Source organism: Poecilia formosa, unplaced genomic scaffold, assembly GCF_000485575.1.
Source record: "Poecilia formosa unplaced genomic scaffold, Poecilia_formosa-5.1.2 Scaffold48, whole genome shotgun sequence".
In the NCBI taxonomy this organism is placed as follows: Eukaryota; Metazoa; Chordata; class Actinopteri; order Cyprinodontiformes; family Poeciliidae; genus Poecilia; species Poecilia formosa.
The window spans coordinates 1,008,170-1,031,628 of record NW_006799987.1 but is presented as its reverse complement, the minus strand read 5'-3'; the positions used below and the strand labels follow the sequence as shown (position 1 = coordinate 1,031,628).

Here is a 23,459-nt window from a genome sequence, read left to right as displayed (position 1 = left end):
TTCTTCATAGAAAAAACCCGGCCAGCCTCACCTGCTGCAGGAACACCTGGCTCCGGTTACCGAGGCGCAGAAGCAGCAGCCAGCCCAGCCAAGGGGGTTGGACTTTGCGCCAAAGTAACTCCAGACTGCGCAGCTCTGACTGCATGTCTGGAGCCGCAGCAGCAAGAAGCAATCAGAGGCTGAGCGACCCGATTTCAGGAAGACAGGAGGCAGTGGACGGAGCTCAGATTTCCTTTCTGACTGGAACAAAGGAGAGGAAAAGATTTTTTTAAAAGATCTTGAGGTAGGAACGCCTTCACTTCCCCACGGAGCGCACGAAAATCTTCCGCATCTGCGTGAAAACTGTGGTAAAAACTTGTCTGTTTTTACGCGATCGGGTTTGTTTATGCAGCTACTTTCCAGCTAAGTTGAGTTTCTAATCTTTTACTTCGTGGGGTTTTTTTCGCTCCTTGTTGCGGGTCTCGCTCCTAAGGAGGAGCTTGTTCCTTCATGAAAATCGTTTTTTTTTCTCAACAAAGCCAGAAATATTTCAGACTGAAACCACAGAAACTTTTCATCTCCTCGTTAAAACGGAGAGAAACTCAGAGAATATCTGTTTTAGCTAAACTACTTGCTAGATTTGGGGGTAAATATTCAGTTTTTTATTATTACTTCACTATTTTATTACCCAAATTATAGAATTATCCTAATTGTGGTTTTAGTTTGCTGATTTTCTTTCACCACTAATTAAACTCGCCTTGTTTGTAAGCTTTCTGTTTTAGGCCGTACATGTCATTTGCATTAAACTCCCCAAACATTCCTGTCTGAGCAGGATTTAAACGGGAACGTTTCCAACTTCTTCACCTTAAATCGCTTTACTGTCAAGAACCAGCTGGGCTGCATTGTGGAGCGCTTGCTGCAACCTGCTGCTAAACAAATCACACCAGAACACCAGAGATCACAGCCTCTGTCATTAACTGCATGCATGTTCAAACCTGCATGCTGACACACACGCGCACACACACACACACACACACACACACACACACACACACACACACACACACACACACACACACACACACACACATACAGATATTGGGATTTTCTTGGAATTAGATGGGCACAGCTTGTGCATGACACACTGCAGATTGCTCATGATGTTGTGGAGAACCGAGAGATTCCTGGGTCACATGCTGGGAGGTGAAGTGGGGAAGCAGTTCAGGGCGACGGGTCAGAAGAGGGTCACAAGCCAACAAGGAGGCTGCAGGGAATGTTTTCTTGTGTGTGCAGATTGTTTTTTATCCACAGCTTGAGAGGATCAGACCATATCCACTTTAAATATTATAAAATGAGAGTTGCCATTATAAATATGCGGGAGTGTGAGAGTTTCTATGACTAAGTGGGTCGAGGTATAAGTGGCATAAAAGGAATTTATGGGAGGAGTTTCTTTGTGAGATTCTGTTGGTATAAAACAAGGATTAATTCTAAAAACATCAGCTGATTTGTTGCCATTTTCTCTGTCATGAGCTAATTTTATCTGAGATGCTCTTGCACAATAGGAATATTTACCTTGGCACCACATGTTGATTTGAGAAATGGCCTTGAATTCATCATCGTCTGGTCATTGTGATGCAGATTCCTGAAACTTTATGCAGCAATAACGCAATGCGTCCAAATAGTGGTTACACAATTAACCTTTGCCTTTTGAAATCCACATTTTAAATCATTACATAAAAGAAACTACAAACTGCAGTGCATTTCATTTGGTTTTTATTTGACATCCCAACACAAATTTACACAACAAATACTTACAGAATAATGGCGGGCGATATGGACTAAGAATTTTATCACCATATTCTGTGATAATATTGTGATAATGATGAAAATAATGATAAACTATTGTATCTTTTTAGGAAACTGGGTGGCAACACAAAGAACTGGGCTTATTAATGTGCTTTATATTACTAAACTGCTCACAGAAACACTGCAAAAAGGATAGAGTTCCAACTTAAAAGTGTGTTAATTTGTAACCAAATTAAGTTTAACGAAGTAAATAAATTTCAAGGTGGACTCACAGAAACTTAGGAGGAGCGGCAGAGCCCGACTGCTCAGCTGGAAGAACCCGTCCACCAGTCAACCTCTTTTTATCTCCCGTCCACAAATCTTTGTAGAAGAGTGGAAAGAACAAACTCATCAGAAGTAATGCTTAAAGTTTGCCACAAGCCATGCAGGCTTGCGGCAGAACAAATTGGAAAGCAGTTTGGTTAGAGCAGATGAAAATTAAATGTTTGTGGTTACATGTAAGGAAATTAGTCTGAACTGCACACTGGAAAATCAGGTGGTGGCAGGACTTGGCTTGCTTTTCTCCAGCAGGAACTGAAAAGATGATGGTAAGATGGATGGAAGTAAATGTAAAGGAATAGAGGAAGAGACCCTGTTTGAGGCAGAGGCTAGGGATACGTCCAAACAGGCAAATGCAGCCCAATCACAGCAGTTTGAACGGCCCAGTTCTACGACGGTGTATTAGAGCTATTGTAGATTTCTTTTTCTAAATGAATAAAGGAGTAAATTTATGTTAAAAATCTCAGAAATTTTCTAGAGACAACATGGACATTTCATAAGCTGAAATTGGGAAAAGTCTATGCTTCAAACAATTTTTTCCCATCAAATATTTGCCTGTTCAAACTCAGAAATGCCCTTGTTAAAAAAAATAATAATCTGAGATTAATTAAAACAATTCTGAGTTTTTTTTAGGGGGACTTGCTCTTCATTTTTTATATGTGTATACCTACAATAACCCTGCCATGCCAGTGGACAATTCCAATCTTTTCAACAACAAAAAAATCTGATTTGTACCATTTCTGTACTAGATCGGATATGAAATACCTGATTGTTTCCTCGGTGTCTGAAGTCTGAGCGGCCATGCGGTCAGTTGTGGTTTTTGTTTTATTAGCTTCCTTCGTCTTTCGGCTCCCATCGCTGAATAACTTTAAATCGATCCATGACAGCGGCGTCCATTATTACTTCCGTAAACAGAGCGCTGCTGGGTGACGTCAACGTTCTTCTTCTTCTTCTGCGCATGCGGGGTGCTTTTGGTCCGATTGCAGTCCGCTTTAATTAGCAGTACGAACGACAACGGGAAAAAACAACAAAGAAATGGACAAATAAAAAGCTGTTTTACAAAGACCAATGATGCAGACTCGCCCTAAAAGTGAAGGGAGCTGCTTGGAGTTCAACATCACCGTTTTCAGATTTTCATTTATTTAATAAAAATTTTTTGTACTTTTTATTCGTGTAAAAAAAAAAAACAGTGGTTTGTGGTATTAATGTGACACGCTATTGAAATGTTCTGGCAGCAGGTCTAATTTCAGGCAACCCTCAGGCTGAACTAACCTGTATTTTATACAGAATCAACCTGTGAGAAAGCTGCTCGGAGGTCTTATTTCAACACCAATCTTTATGCTTCCACCACCTAAAGGACCATTTTTTACTTTTGAAACTCAGAAAATTAAAAAAAAAATTTCCAGAATTTTTTTTAAACTAATTACTAAATTTCTGAAGTTTTTGGTAGAAATTTACTACTTATTTTATTACTATTTTTATTTACAATGGTCCCAATACACTGTCATAAAAAATCCCTTTCAAGTTTTAGATCTACAATAAATTAAATTCAACAAAATCTTGGTAATTTATTTGCTTGATTTTAGTTTTTGTTTGTTTTTTTGGCCCATGACTTGTTTTGATTTGACTATTTTGGCCAGTGAAACAAAAAGTTTGGACACCCCTGACTTAAAACCTAAGCTGGCAGTGATGTTTGGGTTGATTCTGTGATCCGATGCAGGTTTAGGTTTACAGACAGAACAATTAAACACACAAAACGAGTAAATCACAATGGCTGGGTCAGATTTTCCTTTAATCCTCCCTCCTTAAACCGGCGGTGACAAAGCCAGAAAAGGTCAGGAGGAAGGATATAAAGGAGGAACAGACAATCGGGAAACGGGACACTGAAGGGTTCAGCAGAAAGTGAATTCATGAACGTTTGCAGAATGGGAATAAGGACGAACTACGTATAAAGTCTTCAGACACACCCGGCCAACTTTAGCTTTTAGCTTCTTATTTGCTCTGCAGAGTTTGCATTTATTTTCAAACAAAGGTTCCAAGGTTTTCCCAGTCGGAGCTGGTTTATCTTTCGTCTCGTGGTTTTTCATGGTGGCTTCCCCCCTCGTTTACGAGTTAAGGGACATTGCAATTTAATTACTGGGAAGAAACAGGACAGAGGCTGATTTATGTGGTTTTCCACAAAAGCTTTTTGGAGGAAACTAAAGCAGGACTTCTTCCAGCTAACCCGCTTCCTAAGCATGCTTTCCTCTGCCTCACTTTACTGAATATTAAAAAGTAGGATGCTGTTTTTATCTGGGTTTATTCAGACATAATAATACGTGTTGCTGCAAGGACAGAGAGGAAAAATCAGACACAAAAGTTGCTAAGAGGAAGGATGCCAGGTCACTGTAACCCCAAAATATGAATAACAACATGGCAACAACACAGACTCTTTCTTTGGAGTTGGACTTACAAACAACAAAAAGTTTAACAGAAATAAATACAGACTTTGTGTTTTAGTGCAACCTGTTTGTGTGTCAGTAGAAGCGCTGGGCAGAGAACCAAAAAGTTGTACTTAAGTAAGAGTAACACTACTTTAACATATTTTTACCCAAATAAAAGTAAAAAGTATCTGTCCAAGAAATTACTCATGTAGGAGTAAAAAAGTATTTGGTAAAAAGTCGACTGAGTAATTATCAATCATTTAATATTTAAAAATTACATTATTTGTAACATTAAAATATAAAGTGGAATTTTGGTATTTTAAGGACTAAAATGACAGAAATTCATATAAGTAACAAAAAATAACAGAATCAGGCAAAAGAAAATGTTTCCAGATCAGTTTCTTTCTATAAGAAACTTCAGGAACTTTAACAGAAACTGCAGGCGAGTGTCCGAGTCTGGTGGATTTTAGGTTAAAACACGTTTGTTTTTCATTCAGTGAGTAGAAAATCCAGAAATTTTACTCAAGTAAAAGTAAAAATACTCTTAAAAGTATTTTTTTCCCCCCAAAAAATGTACTAAAGTCAATGTAAGTAGTTGGTACCCGACTGGCCAGAAGTGCAAACAGAGAGTTTGTCAGGCCGGCGAAAGGTTGGGTAGATGAAGGTTGACCTTTGTTCGCCAGAGTCTTTCTGCATGAGCTGCTTCTGAGAGAGATAACAGTTGGAGGCCGTGTTTTAGGCAAGCGCCTCACAGGGAGGAGCGTCCAGGAATGCGAACAGGCCCGGCGGAGCCCAGACTCCTTCCCACTCCAACGCAGCGCGGAAACATTCAGCAGGGTGTGACATTCTCTACGCTCCTGTTTCAAGTTTGTTTTGTCCGCTTTCTCTCTGATTCTTTTTTTAACCCTGTTAACCTTTACGAGTTTTCACAGAATAACTGCTGGAAACATCCCTTTGTTACTAACAGACCAGTTGGTGGTGTTTACTTTGGTACTTTTAGTTTAAGCTGCAGGTACGGGCAGAGTTGGGCAATGACTATTTAGTTACATTTACTCAGTGACATTTTTGTACAAATGTGCTTGTAGGAGTATTTTTACTACGCTGTACTTTGAGTAACTTTATTATGAAGTATTTCTTCTCTTACTCGAGTAAAATTTCTGGATTTTCTACCCAATGAATGAAAAACATGTTTTAACCAAAACTTCACCAGACACAGACACACACCTGCAGTTTCTGCTAAAGTTCCTGAAGTTTTTCATTGAAAGAAACTGATATGGAAACATTTTATTTTGCCTGATTCTGTTATTTTTGTTACTTATATGAATTATTGTCATTTTGGTTCTTAAAATACCAAAATATCCACTTTATATATTGGTCTGTCTGATGTAATTTTTAAGTATTAAATGATTTAGGTTTTGATCAGTTGAGTAGACATTTTACCAAATACTTGTTTTACTCTTGAGTAATTTCTTGGATGGATGAAATTAATGTACGTAGCTGAAAATAGACACCAACATCGGTAACAAGGTACTTGTTAAGCTTAAGGTTCTGTATTGATATTAGCTAGTCATCTTTTAGCTAACATTACCTGCATCCAACAGCTTTACTCAACTCAGTCGGTTAGTTTGGAGGGAAAAACTGTGAAAAGTTCTTTGCGTTTTGCTGGTTTGCTGCCGTGATTCTAACACAAACCTACGTAGCTCCGCCCAGCAGCAGCAGGTCTCCTTCACAGGCGTAAACCCAGCGCAAGCGCCGTAGCGCTCATGTTGCGTTTAAAGGCAGCTCGGAAAAACAGGTTACAACATGTTAACAACGGATTAAACAGTTTAACTGCTGATAAAAGTGACAGAGGACACACATATGGGAAGTGTGGAAGCCTCTACTGTATCAAATTGACATAGGAATAACAGAGTTGGCCATTCTAAGGTAAAAACCCAGTGCATACAGTGTTCATGTTTTGTTTTGTTTTTCATCCAGACGGCTTCCTGCGCCCCCCCTGCAATGACACGGCGCCCCACAGTTTGGGAACCTCTGCTATAAGGGAACCAGACCCACAATTAGCTGCGTTTCATTACAAATGTGTGCAAAACTTTGTTGGTATTCCAAGACGGCAGAAATGTTTGTCCATTTTGACGCCTCACAGTTAATTTATCAGTCTGCTGGATTACAGCTGTTCATGTTCAAGAAGCTGTTTTTAAACCATCTGAGCTGTGAGACGTGGTGCGTTGTTTCTGTGGAAGTAGCCTTCAGTTGGTGCTCAGGGAGCACTTATAAATGTTTTCAATATGACAGGAGTTTGTTTTAAGTAAATAGTACTAATATCACTTCTATTTGCAGATAATTTCATTTAGAACATGTTTCAGATTAAATAATCTGCCAGTGGAACCAGTACTTTTTAAAAATTAATCAGTATTATTGACTTAAACAAGCTCCTATGTCTTCCTGAAAAGTTATGTGTAAGACTTGAAATAAGACAAAACTAAAACATTTGCAGTATAAATTAAACCAGAAATACTTGGCTGTTGTGTTTCTGCAGTGTGGTCTGTTGGTACTAAGGGGCTGAAAATGTGCCAAAAAACCCAACCACTACCGATCTGAACCATTTATACCCAAACCTTCATGTTGTTTAGATTCTGACCCAACTGTTTAAGTTCACAGTTTAGCTGAAGTTAAATTATGGATGGAAAAAAACTTTCTTCACCTCAATGAAAGCAAAACTCAAAAACTTCAGACTACAAATCCAGATAATATTCTTGGTTCCTTGGCTCGGTCTTGTCAGACCTCTGCTAGGAATCTTGGTTTCATATTTGACAGCTCTTTAAAGTTAAACAAGTTAGTTCTGTCGTTAAATCGAGTTTCTACCACCTTCGGCTTTTAGCAAAAGTTAAATCTTACTTCTGTTTTAAGGACTTTGAAGGACTCATCCATGCCTTCATAACTCGACTGGATTACTGCAACTCTTTATATAGAGGGATGGATAAATCACAGATTCAGCGACTTCAAATGATCCAGAGCGCAGCAGCACGGCTTCTCGCAGGAACCAGGAAGCATGACCATATAAGGCCAACTCTGGCATCCTTACACTGGCTGCCCGTCTTTTATCGAACAGATTTTAAGATCCTTTTGTTAACTTATGAAGTTTTAAATGGGTTAGCCCCCCCTTATCTTCGGGACCATTTAAATTTCCGGTCTGTGTCCAGAACTTTATGGTCAGATAATCAGTTATTACTGACAGTTCCTTGAACTCGACTTAAGAGGAAAGCAGACCGAGCTTTTCCTGTTGCTGCTCCTGTTTTATGGAATAACTTACCTTTCCAGATTAGATCTGCCCACAGCCTGGATCATTTTAAATCGCTTCTTAAAACTCATTTTTACTCTTTGGCATTTAATTGATGTATTGTTTTGTGCTCTGTTTTGTCATTTGTGTTGTCCTTGTACAGCACTTTGGTGCAGTTTTATACCAGTTTTAAAGTGCAATATAAATAAATTTGACATTGTGTTATTTTCCCACCCAACCGTTAACTGTCGCCCGTTTTCTGTTTGCAGCAGAAAGAGGGAGAGTTCTGCTCATATCCCAGTTGGGTTATTTATGCTACCATTGCCTGTTCTCTTACATCGACAAGACTTTTTTTTAAATCTGAAGGCGAGTATGTGCATGACAATCCCTCTAGATATGCAGCTCCTGAAATACTCCCATGATCCAGTCTGGCACTAAAAAACAATACAATGGATCCTTAAATATTCTTTACTATTCTGATGCTTACACTGCAAAAAAAAAAAAAAATCTTACCAAGTATTTTTGGTCTGGTTTCTGCTGCAATTATATTAGCACACTTTAAATAAGACAAAAATAGTTCACGAGTAGCTTTCAGCAAGATACAAAGCTGATTTTTATTAATCAGATTTATTTGTATAGGACATTTCAGCAAGAAAACATCTTCACAAAAACAAAAAATACAAAGTCACAGTCAACAACTGTCAAGCTCCATTGTTGCACATCAAAATGCTGATTAATGTTTAATTGACTTTTAATCAAAGCAACTTAAACAGGTGGATTTTATGTCTAGATTTAAAGGAGCTCAGTGTTTCGGCTGTTTTGCAGTTTTCTGGAAGTTTGTTCCAGATTTGTGGTGCATAGAAGCTGAATCCTGCTTCTCCATGTTTGGTTCTGGTTGCAGAACCAGAAGACCTGAGGGGTCTGGAAGGTTGCTATGGCAACACCAGCAGATCTGGGTGATGTTCTCTGACTTCCTGGTTTTACTCAGAACTCCAGCAGCAGCGTTCTGATTTCTTTAGGCAGACCTGTTGCAGTATTCAGTGTGACTAAAGATGAACACATGGATGAGTTTCTATAGATCCTGCTGATATATTAGTCCTCTAACCCTGTAAATGTTCTCCTGTGATAGAAGCCCAACTTTGTAACCGTCTTTATGTGGCAATGAAGGTTCAGATCAGAGTTCAGCCTGACCTCTAGTTTCCAGCTGTAGTAACTGAAGTTGTATTGACTCTAGATCGATCCTCTCTAGGTGCTTCCTTCATCCAACATAAACACTCTTCTTGTTTTATTTTCTTTTTCACATGGATCATTTACGCATCGACAGGTTTTCTTCCTCCCAGTCTAGACAAACTCACATGCATGCTTCAGATTGCGTCGTCTGCAGCCATTTATTTGTCATGTGTATGATGAGCTGCACGATGCACCTGTTTGAAACTGTTAATGACACGGACCAATCGTGCATGAGGTTCAGTCAGGACACCTGTGCCGCTGACTAAACTATGAGTCAGGATGACAAACATACCAGTGAAACCAGCTGCCTCCGTGTTGTTGTGTCTTGTTTTTCACTGTTCAAACTACGAGGCGTTTAGTTATTTTAGTGAAGTTGAAGTAGGTGACAGATTTGGGAGTGTAAGGTGGAGAAGAAAAGGAAGGGCTGAACCCTGTAATTAGAAGATTCAGTGCCACCAACGTAAATGTAACAGAAGGAAACTCGCAGATCAGAGGTGCAAATTGTCGTTTTTGTAGGAAATTACCTTATTATTCCTTATTATGTGGCTAAATGTTGATGTTTTGTTTTGCAGAAGGAGCGCCCTGCTGCCTCACAGCCATGAGCTCACAGACTAGTTACGGGAACTTTCTGTGTAAGTTCCCACAGACCCTTTAAACTCACATTTTTCACCCTTAAACTCAGTGTTTGTAAACACGGCGGCGACATCCTGCTCTAATTGCCTGTTTATTCCTCTGGGTCACATTCAGTCCAGGCCATCGACAGCGACCTGAACGCATCGCTTGCAGTCGCAGATGAGTTATCTAAGGAATTCAGCTCCATGCTGCAGGAGGCCTCCTCCAACGACCAGAACACGCCGTCTGACAGTAAGGTACGCTCACCTGCCGTCAGCAAAACCCAGGAAAACAGAACGTTCTGCAGTTCTGCTTGTACACGTTGTACTGAGAACATTTTCCATCACAGGTGACTGTTTGCCTCTGGCTACTCTTCATATTTCCAGCTGAACTGGTTTGCAGTAAACAAAAGAAAATTACTTTACAAATGATCCCTAACCTTGCAACCCAGTTTGAAAGAAATGTTTTTTTAAATCATGTAGCGATCAATAGAAATTTCACAGCGTGAAAATAAATTGATTTATTGCTTATTGCGACAGGCCTAAGTGGTCTTTGAGAGGACAAACTTTAATTATGCCATTATCAATATAAATGATCTCAAAACAACAATATTATCGTCTAGCTGCACAATAATGTCTGGGACAGTTTATCGTCCAGAGAAACGGGCCTAGTCAAATCTACCCTTTCCTTTTCTTTAGACCAGTTCTTCTGTCTCCAGAGACAGACATCTTTCGTCTGGACCTTCCAGCCTCCCCAGCTCCACATATTCGTCGAGCAGCACCAATGACAGCTCCAGCTCCAGCTCCAAACCGTTCTCTCCAAACTCCACTTATAACACCAGTGACTCGGTCTTCTCCATCAGCAGGAACGCTCCGTCACCCCCTGTCCTCTCCAACAGCCCCCACTCCTCTCCCAAGATGCACCGGGTGGTGCACAACACGCACCGGCGGACCGGGTCGGACGGCTACGTGTTTACGCCGCAGAGCCCCAAGCAGGCGCCCCGCTCGCCCCGGCCCGACTCCCCGTCTTATTTTGAAAGGAGTCCACAAGGCCTGATTAGTCAGAGGGAAAGAAGCCAACCCTCAAGCTGGACAGCCGGTTCTTTGGAGCCGTCACCCCGCCCGGCTCCACATCAGATGTCCCAAAGCCTGCTGACTCCATATGACAGCAACCAGATGAGCCGCAGGTCCCCTCAGCCAGACAGAGGCCCCTCCGCAGGGTTCCTGAGGACGCCCTCTCCTCTGTCTTTAAACGCTCAAGTATCCAGCACCCTTCCTCGAAATTTTACCACAGTCAGTCAAACTGGTAAGGAGGCTTATTCTCTTTTTAAATGTTTCAGTTTAGATCTTTGAATTTCTTTGCCATGTCACCTTTTAATTCAATTAAATTCAGTTTATGTACATATTGATCTCAAGTTTGGTTGTATTTCAGGTATTTAAAACAAAAAAAACTAATGAATAACTACTGATATCGACAATTATTGATATTAGTATCAACTGATATGAAACCCTTATATCGTAGGTTTTTCAGAAAAGCATTTCAAACATGTATTCCTATACATAGCTCTCATGTGATGTCACACTTGTAATTGACGGCCATCTTGGTAGGCAGTTGCTATGACGACATTAAACAGGCCACTAGTTAATAACTAGCTCTCACCTCCTTCCCATCTATTTTACAAACAATATAAGTGCACTACGACTATCACCCGGTACATCTCTGTGTAATACTAAGATTTAAATCAGTGATATTTACTGTAATACTTATTGCCAAACTAGCAAAATTAGCTTTACTAATGTAGCTTTTATCTGCAAGCAAAGATGGAGATGTAGCCTACGTTTATGTTACCACATGTACTTACTCTGCCAGTTCTTTTAGTGGATTGTTTTGCGCTGTGCTTGCCAACTAAGATGGTGCGGCTCACTTCCAGTTCAGACTTGTGGGAACTATGAATGGATCTTGACAGCAGTATTGTCAATGAATTTCTTATTGTAGGTTAAAAAGTTTCTTTCTAGGAAACCCAGCAGATTGTATCAGGTCATTGACTTGCATCATTCATTGACTTTCATTTCTGTTTCCACAGAAGAGTCTGTGAAAAGACAAAAAAGTCCAGGCAAGTGGAACGAAACAGATCTGGACGTGTCCTACGAGAGCAAGCCTCATCACATCTATGACAGTAGGTTTTTTTCCCCTCTTTTGTTGGATTTTTAAAGTTTTACTCAGATTTTTCAGTCTCCCTCTGTGCCAGGTTGGCCCCTGTCCTCTTTAACATGATGATTTTGTGCTGCAGAGACAGAATGGCTTCGATCATCTGCTCCGAACAGCAACTGGCGGGAATCCAACCTGGATAACCCTGCTCCAGCCATAAGCCCTAAAAAGGTGCGAGGTTATAACTGAAATGTTCTGAAACTTGTTGAACACTTGTTTTCTAGGGCTTTAACCTTTTTAAGTCTTGAGAGATGAGATTTTTACTTTGTGCAGGGTCACACTATCCCCATGTGCACTTTATGAGAGTTTTTTGTGTGTGTGGTTATGGGAACTGACGGTCTGGCAGGACAATACTGAAGCAACAATGTACGGACTATACGGTATTGCACGGTAAATGCAACCAAAGCAAACATGCAAGTCTAGAACTAAAGCAGGAAAAATGACTAGTAGTCTTTTGCCAAAGACAGAAGAGAAATCTTACAACCACTAAAATCTGATGCTACTCCCAATTTTGTTTCCATTTTGTGAAGAAGGAAGCTGCACTCAGTGTCTTCTTCGGAGGTTTTTGCATTATTTCCTTCAGTGGTTCTGAATACAGCACCACCACAGGCGAGGAGGGGAACAGGTTCCTAAAAGGGTTCATTTTGGATCATTTGACACAAACTGCATTTCCATTACAAATGTGCTTACAACTTTGTCAATATTCTGCTAATGTCGAAAAAACACAATTTTGCAATTGCGTTTTAATAACCTAATAAATGCAATTAAAATCACAGATGAATAAGTTTGTTCACGCAATAAGTCATTAAAAAACATGCCGCTTCGTCATCTTCCTACTACTTCCTGTCATCTTCTTTGTCTTTTACGGCAGTAGCAACATCCGGACGTTGACCACATTTCCATTGCAGTTTTATGAAATGAACTTAATTTGATGTATACGAAAAACCATCTAATCCTAGCGCAAAAACTTTTTTGAAATTGCTGTGTTTCCATTAAGCAAATTTATTTTGGTAATTCCAATTTGCGAAATTTTATGATACAGTGCAGTGTGAAAGAGAACTGCAGCAGCTGAAAATGTAACAAATTTAGCAATTTTGGTCAGCAGTCCAACCGAATATAACAGATGATCAGGGGTGAAAACATCCTTAGTGGTAATTTAACAATATTCCAAGATCCAACTTATTTTTGCTTCTGTAGCAGTTTTCAAACCTTTCATCGTAACAAGTGTTGTTCTTTGTTCATTTTCTTCTCAGGATCCTCGCTCAGTTCCCCACCAGGGTTCCTACAGCTCTTTGCCCCGCGGCGCTCGTATAGCTGTTCCACCAGATGCCTTGTCCTCAGGACAATCCCCTTATGGCTCTCAGCCAATCATCTCCCGTCTCAACATGCCTCCCATATATTCTATGCCCCGCCAAAGAAGGATACCAATCTCTGTCATCCTGCGCCTTCAAAATCCCCAGTATGGACAAATGTCGACCCTCCAAAATCAGCCAATGGAAGGACAAGGAGATTTAACAAATTACCGCATGGCTGAAGCGGCTCAGAGGAAGTTCTTTCAGCCCCCTGCCTTCCAACCACCTGAGCTGAGACAACCTGCTGTTTACAGTGACGGTAAAACACCTCTATATGTTGTTTCAGGCCAAGGCCTTTCCTGTGGGTCTCCCTAATATTTCTGTTTTAGAGCTCCTTGTTGATGCTGACTGAAAATGGAGGCAGCTGGCCAGTGTCTCCAGAAGAACTTAAGATCCAGCTTAAGATGCACCACTGTCTCTCTTTTTGTTACTCTATCCCTTCCCCCCCCCTCTCCTTGCCCTCTCTTATCCAACCAGCCATGATTTTTGTTAAATATATCTAATTTTAAGTTATTCCATGCATTTCTTCCCTTTATTTGTTATGGTTCTAGTGGCAGGCCATAACCAATTGGGGGCTCGTCCAGGATTTGAACCCAGGACCTCCTGCACTAAATGAATTTTGCATTTGCCTCGTCTTTGTGCTATAAATATGGTTTCTGTGTTTCCAGCTCTACATGCAGAGGACGTAGATGCAGAGATACAGCGCCTGGATATTCACCATCCTCCACCAGTTTTGGAGACTGCCGCAGTGCTGAGGGCTGGTGGAGAGGTCGAACAGGTTGTGACCCCAGCTCCCCGACCCCTGAGCCCCACCAGGCTGCAACCGGTGGTGGCCCCAGAGGTCCAGAACCCTGAGATCCCAGATCGGGAGGAGCTGCTCCGCATCAGGGCTGAAATCCCCCGGGCGCTGAAGAGACGCGGCTCTGTGGATGTTTCTAAGTCCACAAAGAAAGCCTCGCAATACCAGCCAAACCAGTATAAAACCATCATCCACAAGCTATTTCATAGGAAAGATCACCGCAACAAGGCGGAGAAAGGTAGCGACAGCTCCTCTGACGGGGAGGAACCCGCCATGCCTCCTGATCTTCCACCCACAACCCGGACGCCTCCCGTCATTCCACAGGATGAAAAAGTAAGTATCTGGTGTTGGTTTTGGCACACTTTAATTCCAGCTCATTAATCACATTTATATATCAAACAATGATGACAGAAGTGAAAACAAAGCCGTTTTCTAAAGGGAAAAAAGCTATCCACACAAACCTAACCTCATGTGAAAAAGTAATTGTCCTCCAAACCTAATAACTGTTTATGCTTTCCCCGTTGCAACAACTGCTGTTTGGGATTTTGAAAGAACTGGCAATCAATCTTTTCCTACCTATGAAGGAAATCCTAGCCCTCTCTTTGTGCAGTCGTTTTAATTCAGCAATCTTGTGCAGTTTTCAAGCCTGAACTGTGTAATGTGACACTACATTGTCTCATATGGATTTAAGTCTTTGGTTAGGCCACTCCAAAACCAAACCACTTTGTTTGTGGGCCTTTTTGAGTAAAGCTGGACTTAGTAATGAGCTTTGGATCATTGACATGCTAGGCAAGAGTCCTTGACACCTGGACCATTAAACTACATTTGACTGTTATGGAGAGCAGATCTTCTAAGAATGCCATAGAAGTATTTTAGAAATTGTTTAGTTCTTTTGTGACTTTCTGAATGAGTGGTCAATATCCTATAAGTCATTTGGGAAAGCTGGAAACTTCTAGCCAGTGGTGGGCATGCTTCTGCTAAAAGTGGAGCTAATTTTTCATGTAGCACTTTAGCATTTTTGGTAACTTTGAAAACATTTAGTGCAATTAGCTTCCCCTAAATAAATTTTTTGACATGAATTCTTCAGTAGTAAGCTTTCAGATGAATAGTTTGACATTTTGATTAAAGTTTTGATTAAGAATTTTTCATGTAGATTCTCATATTCATGCTCTTATTTTAAAGTGGGTGAAGGCTGTTTATGCACCATTTACATTTCTCTGTTTTTTCAAGCAAAAAGGCAAATGTACAACCAACAAATGAGGTGGAGAGAAGAGTACATTTGAGCAAACAACCAGGGATAATTAAACAAATTCAAAAATGCACAAGTTGTTTTGAGTCTCCTCGTGTTCTCCATCTGTGATGCAGTGCAGCAAATGGCATTTATTCTTTACCCAGAATGCATTGCTGTAGAACTACAAGCTGGATTAAAACAGTTTAAAAGCTATTAACGTCTTACATGCCATCTGACATGTCAATTAGCCAAAATTAGCAACAAATTTACTCAATTACTATAAAACTGAAACAATGAGTGAAAGGTCCTGAAGCGTACTGCTATTCTGTGTTTTAGCAGTTTATGGCATGGAGGCTATTAACACGGTTGAATTTAACGCTTTAGCATTAGCTTCTGCTAAATACCATGTTGTTTATAACTTTTTAGCACAGGGGTGCCCAAAATCGGTCCTGGAGGGCCGGCATCCTGCATGTTTTAGTTCTCTCCCTGGTTTAACCCACCTGGATCAAATGATGGCTCATTAGAGACCTATGGAGAACACTGACATGCTGAAAGGATTGTTACTACCACAAGGGAGAGAACTAAAATGTGCAGGATGTCTGCCCTCGAGGACCGACTTTGGGCACCCCTGTTTTAGCATTAGTGGAACTAAAGTTTATGATTAGTGCTTTAATTAGCGCAACTAAAGTTTTAGTTAGCGGTGCTCACCATTAGCTAAGTTAGCTATTGTAGCAGAGTTTCTTCATTCATAGTAGTGACTTTGTAACCTTTTGTCCAGACTGCTGTGAATTATTTTGTTCCTCATCTGTTCTTTATTTTATTTAGATCAAACCATGATGGTTTTTTGGCTTTCTTCATGTTGTCATACAGCATTAAGATTGTTTCTTAATATCTTACGATAGCTCTTTTCCCCTTCATAAATAAAATTATAATTTCAAAACTGTTTGGATTTTACTTATTGTTTAAAATGCCTTAATCTGAACACCAAAAAAGGGAAGAAATATGTAGAGGTAAATACTTTTTCATGGTAGTTTCAATGTAAATTTGTTTGTCTTTTCAGTACAACTCCATCCTGAGGAAGCCGGGTCGCAAGAAATCTGGAAGGCGAGCTAAACTTAGCCCACTGGTTCTGCTGCTGGATGGAGCGTTGATGGGAGAAATGGACACAGTGATGCGAGCTGTGAAGGAGGTATTTCTACCCAAAACTCTTCAAGGGGCACAGTTTTAGCTTCACCTGGTTCAAGTTCTGTAAGCACCTTCTGATGTCCAATTATTAATCAGTTATTCAAAAAATAATCAGCAGATTAGCCTTACACTGCACTGACGCCAAGTCAAGCAGAAAAATAACTGGTAGTTATATGAAGACTGCACTATCATATAACTGCAGTCTGGAATTCATAATTATCCTAACAGGCATTTTTTTTTAGGTTGTAGGAGGAAACGCTGGTTGAAAACAACCAGACCACACATGCAAAAATGGAGCATGCAATCTCCACAGACACGAGCCCTCACTTGTCTCTGCAGTGTTGGCCTATATTCAAAATAATTTGCATTGAATCCAAATTATTGCTGTTGGTTTTTTTCCCCTCCACAATCAAATCAACTCAGAAATGTCAGCAGATCATTAGGCGCACCTGAAAACACCTGCTTCTGAGTTAACAGTTAATTGTTTTCGATTGAGACTCAGGTGACAGGGTGTCGTGCTAAATGAGGTAAAGAAGAATTTGGCTATGGATTTGGGACGCGAAGAAACTTATAGCATTTGAATTGTGTTGTTCTCAAAATACGACCACTAGGGTTAAAACACATAATTGGATTAATTGTCAACTAATTTAGCAATTAGCAAGAGAGACTCAAAAAGGGTGTCATTTGATGAACGAACACACTCAACACAGTAGCTAAGCCAAAACTGTACAAAAAAAAACCTTTTATATTTCAGATAAGTCTTCCTTTGTAAATTATGCTACCCCAGAACTCTTCAAGTGGCGTAGCTTCACCTGGTTAGAGTTCTGTAAAAATATTAATAACATAAAAAAATCTAATGACACTTTTTGCTGTCTAATTATTCATCAGTTAATTAAAAAAAATAGTCACCATATCAGCCCTACACTGTATTGACAAACAGCAAGGGTCGAGTATTTTTTAGCTACAGATGCATACTTTGCTAAATTGGTTTGCATCTTTTCATGTACTTTTAAAATTTGTATTAAAAAGATTTAAGTGGCTAAATGAAAACTGCCGAATGTGACATTTTTATCCGATTAATCGTCATGACAATCGATATTACAATCAATAATTACTAAAATAATCTTAGTTGCAGCGCTAGTGACGGCAAGACAGCAAGCAAAAATTAACAAAAGGTCTTCACACAAGGCTTACATTTCTTAATGATGGTCGTTTAAAGATTTTTGTTGAAATACAACAAAAAGAAAAAATAGATTGGGAGCTAATACACTCATGTTAATGCTAATACACTCAAAACTTTTTTAAAACGTAAATATAATAGAAAAATAGATTACTTGCTAATAAACTCTTTGTAATGCTACACTCAAAACGTCTTTGTTACTGAAAAACAGCAACACATTGCTAAGTGTCTTCCAAATACATAAATACTTACAAATGACATTTTCCCAAGGTACGAAGTGTTGACGTGCCGTTGACTTTCTTCCAACTGCCTAAATTCCTGTTGACATGGTTACCGGAGAAATATACGTCAAAGATAGTTTGCTGCTAAGAGTGCTCACTCGGTCATGTTTCTGAAAATACACTGACAAAAATCGTTTGAAATACAAATGTTACACTCTGATCAAATTTCAAACCCCCAAACTCATACCCGTTTTTAGCATGAATTTAGTCAAGCAATTAGCTAATCATGAACTTAATTACAAGCTTACTGATGTAACTTATTTCCACTATAAATTAATTTACAGTATTTGACTGAATGGAAAAAAACTTCTAAATGCAAAAAGTCATGCGAAGATAAAGTTGGGTTCAGCAAGTGAATGAAATGTTATGTTGAATCTCATCTGCAGATGAGTGACCCCAGCCAGCCGAATGATGAGGGCATCACCGGTTTGCACAACGCCATCTGCGGCGGACATCACGAAGTGACCGACTTCCTGGTCCGCATTGGAGCCAATGTCAGCGCACCAGACAGCCATGGCTGGTAAATACTTTCCTCCTCCCCTCTTTGTTTCTCATGATATCTGCACATCTGAACGTTGCTGGTATGTCTTCGACTCGCAGGACTCCGCTACATTGCGCTGCCTCTTGTAACGACCGTGAAATGTGCGAGTATTTGGTGAGGAACGGAGCTGCCGTCATGGCCTTCACTCACAGAGACGGAGCCACCGCCTCCCAGAAGTGTGATCCTTACCTTTTTGGGTTTGAGGAGTGTGAGAGCTATCTAAGAGGTGAGACAAATGCTCCCACACACACACCCTTTATAACAGCTCAAAGGCCATGTCTAAACCCTGAAATGTCAACATTAAACACATTTAAGGTCATATTTCCAATCTAATGGCGCTATGGCACAGCAATGAAACTTCCTTGCCACATTGTACGGACGAACTTCAACAAGTTTTACTGGAATTTTATGCGAGGCACCAACACAAAGTAGTGCATAATTGGGAAGTGAAACCAGAGAAGCCATACAAGCCCCCAAATTAACTTTTTTTTTGCAGATAAACTGTCAAATTTCTCTTTAAGACAGCAACATCACTATGAAGTGACAGTAATATATTGGTACACATAATCTATGAAAAACAAACTCCTTTGCCTTCTTTCAATGGATTTGTGGTCCTCAGAAAACTTTGTTCCTCTGAGTTCAGGTGGCCAGTTTCCTAGCAACCCCAGTGGAGTTCTGCCTGTTAGCTAGCAACCCAAGCCGAGCTTAAGCACATTTGGTCAAATGCTTTTAGTGCTCTCTACAATGCCTGCTGGAAAAGACAAATGTTGTTTTGGTGAAATACCATCTGGAAACTGCTTGTTACATTCTTAGCAGTGTTTATATTAAGTAAAGTAAAAATAAACTTTATTTTACCATACTAAATAAAGTTTACAAAGAATGAAAATAAATTGGGTTAATTGAAAGTAAGTACTTGCTTTCAATTAAGTATATCCTTAATTGAAAGTGTTTTAATTGTAAGTGCAATTAAGTTACTTACTTTCAAATACTTACTTGAGAGTAAGCAATTACTTACTTACTTTCAGTTAAGACAATTTATTTTCAGGAATGATTAATGGAAACGCATCTCTTGTTGGTTGTGTAGGAGGCTCCACTTCTGCTTTTCAAAGATGTATGGTTGCATGTTTGTGCATCTATTTATAGACATTTTCAGGTGCAAGTGTAAACATTGAATCAGGGGTTGTGGCCAATAGCAGCTTATTTGGATTTAAAGTGACGGAGGCCCTAAAATGTCTCAATCTGAAAGCTCAAAATAGGCAGAACGGAGCAGAATATAATCTCATAATCCAAAAATTAATTTTGTGCAAAACAAATGTAACGAACATGTTTTGTTTAGCCCATTGACCTATCCTAACCTGTTCAAGAACGCTTAATAGGTCATAGCTAAACTAATAATGAAGAGAAAAACATCTTAATACTTTTACAACCTTTTATTTTTGTCATGGTTGTATTTTTACGTCTCCTTTTTGCTTTGTCATGCTAGCTAAGGAGGAATCCATGGGGGTGGACAACAACGGCGTGCTGTACGCTCTGTGGAGCTACCAGGCTCAGGCACCTGATGAGCTGAGTTTCAAGGAGGGAGACATGGTCACCATCCTGCAGAAAACGGACGGCTCCGACTGGTGGTGGGCCTCGCTCTGTGGCAAGGAGGGCTTCGTCCCAAACAACCTTTTTGGGGTAAGTTGAAAAACATTTAAATTTTTTTTTTCCATCCTTTTTTAATTAATTTATTATGTAGAGCTTTTTTTCCCCCACACATGAACTATTGAACAAGACAATTTCTGGAAATTTACCATTTCATAGCTTCATGAAATGGTAAATTTATTTACATGTGTAATCTAGAGATGGATGAAAGAGCAGTAAGTATGAGAGCAGAGCATATTTGAAGACATTCATGTTGCTTTTCTGTAAGCAAAAACCAACAGACAGCTCAAGAAAAATGTATTAATAAGGGGTGAGTGACATGAACGTAAAGTTTTATCACATTATTTTGTGATACTATTGTGATAATGATCAAAGTGACAAAAATAACATTTTTTGGGGGGGTAGGGTTTGTGTATGGCACCACAGTCTTAACCCCACAAACACAAATACTGCTCTTGAAAAACATTTGTAATATACTTCTTTAGAACAACAATCGTGTAAAAAAAAAAAAAAGTCTTTGTATTGGTAAAACACACACAGTAACAGCATTTATGCATATTTTCACATATATTGATACACTTTTGTTGAACAAACATAAGCCTGAGAAAGAAAGTTTTAGGAGTGTTTTAGACATCATTAATTGGAATTTATGACAACAATAAATCAAAACCTTATGAAAATGTTACAAAATTGATCTTGATAATATATGAAGTACCTGATTGATTTGGTGAAATCTTGAACAGTAATCGTTTTGATTTTAATGCAGATGTAAAACAAAGGTTTTCCCTTTTCTCTGGCAGCTTTTCCCAAAGGTTCGTCCAAAATCTCTCTGTTAAAGGATCTTCTGGACATCCATGGTGGTGAATCTGCTGCACCAAGCCACAATGTTATTTTAATCAAATGTGAGAAAACTGCATTTCTGCAAGACATGGAACTTCTTCTGATGTTCTCGAAGGACACACGGAAAATATTCGAAGAGGATACACTGTTATTCATGCATGCCCGCTGGAGAAAATGTTTCATCTCTGCATTGAAGGTGACCACTCTGTCAAACTTTACGAAGGTTACAGATCTGTCATCCTCCCCGCCGATCTGCTGTAGTCAGATTTCTCTGACTCACGTCCTGGTTACAGATCAAACCGAGGCTGTTGGTGTTCAGTCCACTCATCGGTTAGGTCAGCGTAGGCGTCAAGAAACCCACGATCAGTCGGTTTAGACGCGGTTCCAGTTTACACCCAAGATGCATGACCAAGTCAAAGAAGGGAGTCTGATGTTGAAATTTGAAGTTTTCACATTACTCAGCTGTATATGTCATTTTCAGCAGTTTTAGCGTTAGTCAAATATTAGAGCTACTTTGTGGATTTTTATGACCACATTCATGAGGTTAACACTGAATGAATGAGATGTGACTTTACATAGTATTATTAGAACTGATTAGTATTTGCTTAAGTGATTGCACAATGTTCTTTTGGTTGTTTTTATGTTGCCTTTTTATATGAATCATGTTGGGAAGGGACTGAGTTTACTATGAGTAAAATGAAAGGCTTTCTGATGCACGAGGGAATGCATGTGTGTGTTGGGTGTAATGTTTTTTTTTTTCTTCACGCTGTTTAGCCTGTGAAATTTTACTCAAAGTGGAATAACATAACTAAATGTTTAAAGAGTAAATATATAAGATCTGTTGTCAGTTTTCTCAATTAAATCATCTGTTACAGTGACACTTATTGGCACCACTAATAGAGATGTGTAATAGCTTAAAAAAATAAATCAATATTCTATTGCGGATGTGTCACATTATTTTGAGTTGACCGAGAAATTATTTTTCTAAAATAATGAATGAAAAATCTAAATGAAAGATGCTTGCATTCTTCAGTCCAAATTTACACAAACACAAGTTATAAAACCATAAATAACATGGATCTATAATATGACTAAATATAAAAAGAATTAAAACTATAAAGTCACAAAACTGGAGGAGTAGGGTAACCAACTCAGTGGAAATTTGTATGGGGCAAGTTAAACATATTTATTTTAGCTCTGCTGAAACCCTCAAATCAAACTTAACTGTATTTCTATTCTAACATTTTTAGATCTATTGTCGGTTAAGAGTTGAGTAATAATTAGAGGACATATCCTTGAACAAGAAAGGACAGATCTACAGGTCATTAAAAAAACACTACATTTCTGCCTATTTTGAGTTTTCAGAATGAGCTGTTTTAGGGCCTCTTGTCACTGTGAATCCAAATAAACTTTCTCCCCCCCTCTCAACGTTTACACTCGCTCGGCGAAAATGGCTGAAAACAGACACACAAACTGGACATTTCTGACCCCGAGTCGGGCCAGAAGCAGAATGGTAAGTCAACATGTTTTTACAGCAGCGCAAAGCAAACTGACAAAGTTCTGGAACTCGCTTGCGTTGCTAGGTGACGAACTGGACCTGGGATTGGCAGGGGTTGCTAGGTAACGGGGAAGTGCCCGCCATTGTGTGTCAAACTGTTCTTTCCAGACACCAGAAAACATTTCTTGCCAGAAAACGACTAAATGTCTTATTTTTAAGCTTTTTTACCGTTTCTCAAAGCAGGTAGAACCCAAATATATGTATAAATAAAATGTGTGTGTGTGTTGCCTGGGTGACATGATCAAGCTTCAGTCGATCTAAATCCGTTTTAATGTGTTTTAAGGAAGTGACTCACTAGCTGGGTTATCTCCTCTTGCATAATCAAAACCAAATATAACTTTGCCTTGGTTGTTCTTTGTTTTGCCAGTACATCTGCAGTTTCAACAGCGTACAGAAAATACACAATACTTACAGCATGGCATTACTTATAAATCTCTAAGCAACGAGGACGCAGGGATCTCAAAGCACAATCGTAACAAGAATCAATAATAATAAACAGCAAGATTACAACAGGCCTTCGCAGCGCTTAGCTGCTCGGGCCTAATTAACTATTAACATTTCGTTGCAAATCTATAATTACAAAACCATAAAAAGTACAATCTAATAATAAACTTTATTAATGAAATGGATGTAATGTTATTTATTCCCCCAACACGTTTAAAAGTCCATAACAAACAGAAGTGTCACATGGTTCGGAAAAGAGAAATCATAATTTCATTATGAAGAATAATCTGTACTCTTGAAGTTTTAGTGGTTTAATGTTTGTTTGTTTTTAACCTCTGTAAAGCAGAGGCTATATAAAAGTGCTAAATAAACATAGTTTGGTCTCTCCCAAAGCAAAAACCATCTATGAATAGTCTGAGAAGCTTTATTTGTTAACCTGACCTTCATGTTCCAAAGATCTTAGGCCAATGTGACACACTGGACAAATCCCATCACTCCATAAAGCTGCAACTTCAATTGAAATTTTGCCAAAAAACAAACAAACTGATAAC

At 39.3% G+C, this 23,459-nt stretch overlaps 2 protein-coding genes and 1 long non-coding RNA gene across 7 annotated transcripts in view; 2 read left to right on the top strand and 1 right to left on the bottom strand.

Annotated features, from left to right (window-relative positions):
* hnrnpul1 (heterogeneous nuclear ribonucleoprotein U-like 1) overlaps positions 1–4,357 on the bottom strand; it is a 29,325-nt gene extending 24,968 nt beyond the window's left edge. For 2 of the 3 annotated variants that reach the window (XM_007552376.2, XM_007552378.2), the window contains exon 1: positions 4,213–4,357. In XM_007552376.2, the coding sequence (XP_007552438.2) occupies positions 4,213–4,342 (130 nt within the window). In that variant the 5' untranslated portion in view covers positions 4,343–4,357. The remainder of the gene's footprint in view (positions 1–4,212) is intronic. The other variant, XM_007552377.2, reaches the window with a different exon arrangement.
* The window catches only part of LOC107836305 (uncharacterized), a 143,037-nt gene that overhangs the window by 108,038 nt on the left and 11,540 nt on the right, over positions 1–23,459 (top strand). The window lies entirely within an intron of this gene.
* On the top strand, positions 22–21,849 carry ppp1r13l (protein phosphatase 1, regulatory subunit 13 like). 3 transcript variants are annotated; one of them, XM_007552372.2, is made up of 13 exons: positions 22–283; positions 9,606–9,665; positions 9,781–9,902; positions 10,344–10,950; positions 11,729–11,821; positions 11,936–12,024; positions 13,107–13,464; positions 13,874–14,337; positions 16,296–16,424; positions 18,268–18,401; positions 18,482–18,648; positions 19,906–20,099; positions 20,867–21,849. In XM_007552372.2, the coding sequence occupies exons 2-13, from the start codon at positions 9,632–9,634 to the stop codon at positions 20,900–20,902; spliced, it is 2,427 nt and encodes an 808-aa protein (XP_007552434.1). In that variant the 5' UTR covers positions 22–283; positions 9,606–9,631; the 3' UTR covers positions 20,903–21,849. The 3 variants fall into 3 exon arrangements, with proteins under 3 accessions (XP_007552434.1, XP_007552436.1, XP_007552433.1); XM_007552374.2 differs by having other exon boundaries at positions 22–347; XM_007552371.2 differs by lacking the exon at positions 22–283 and having other exon boundaries at positions 9,584–9,665.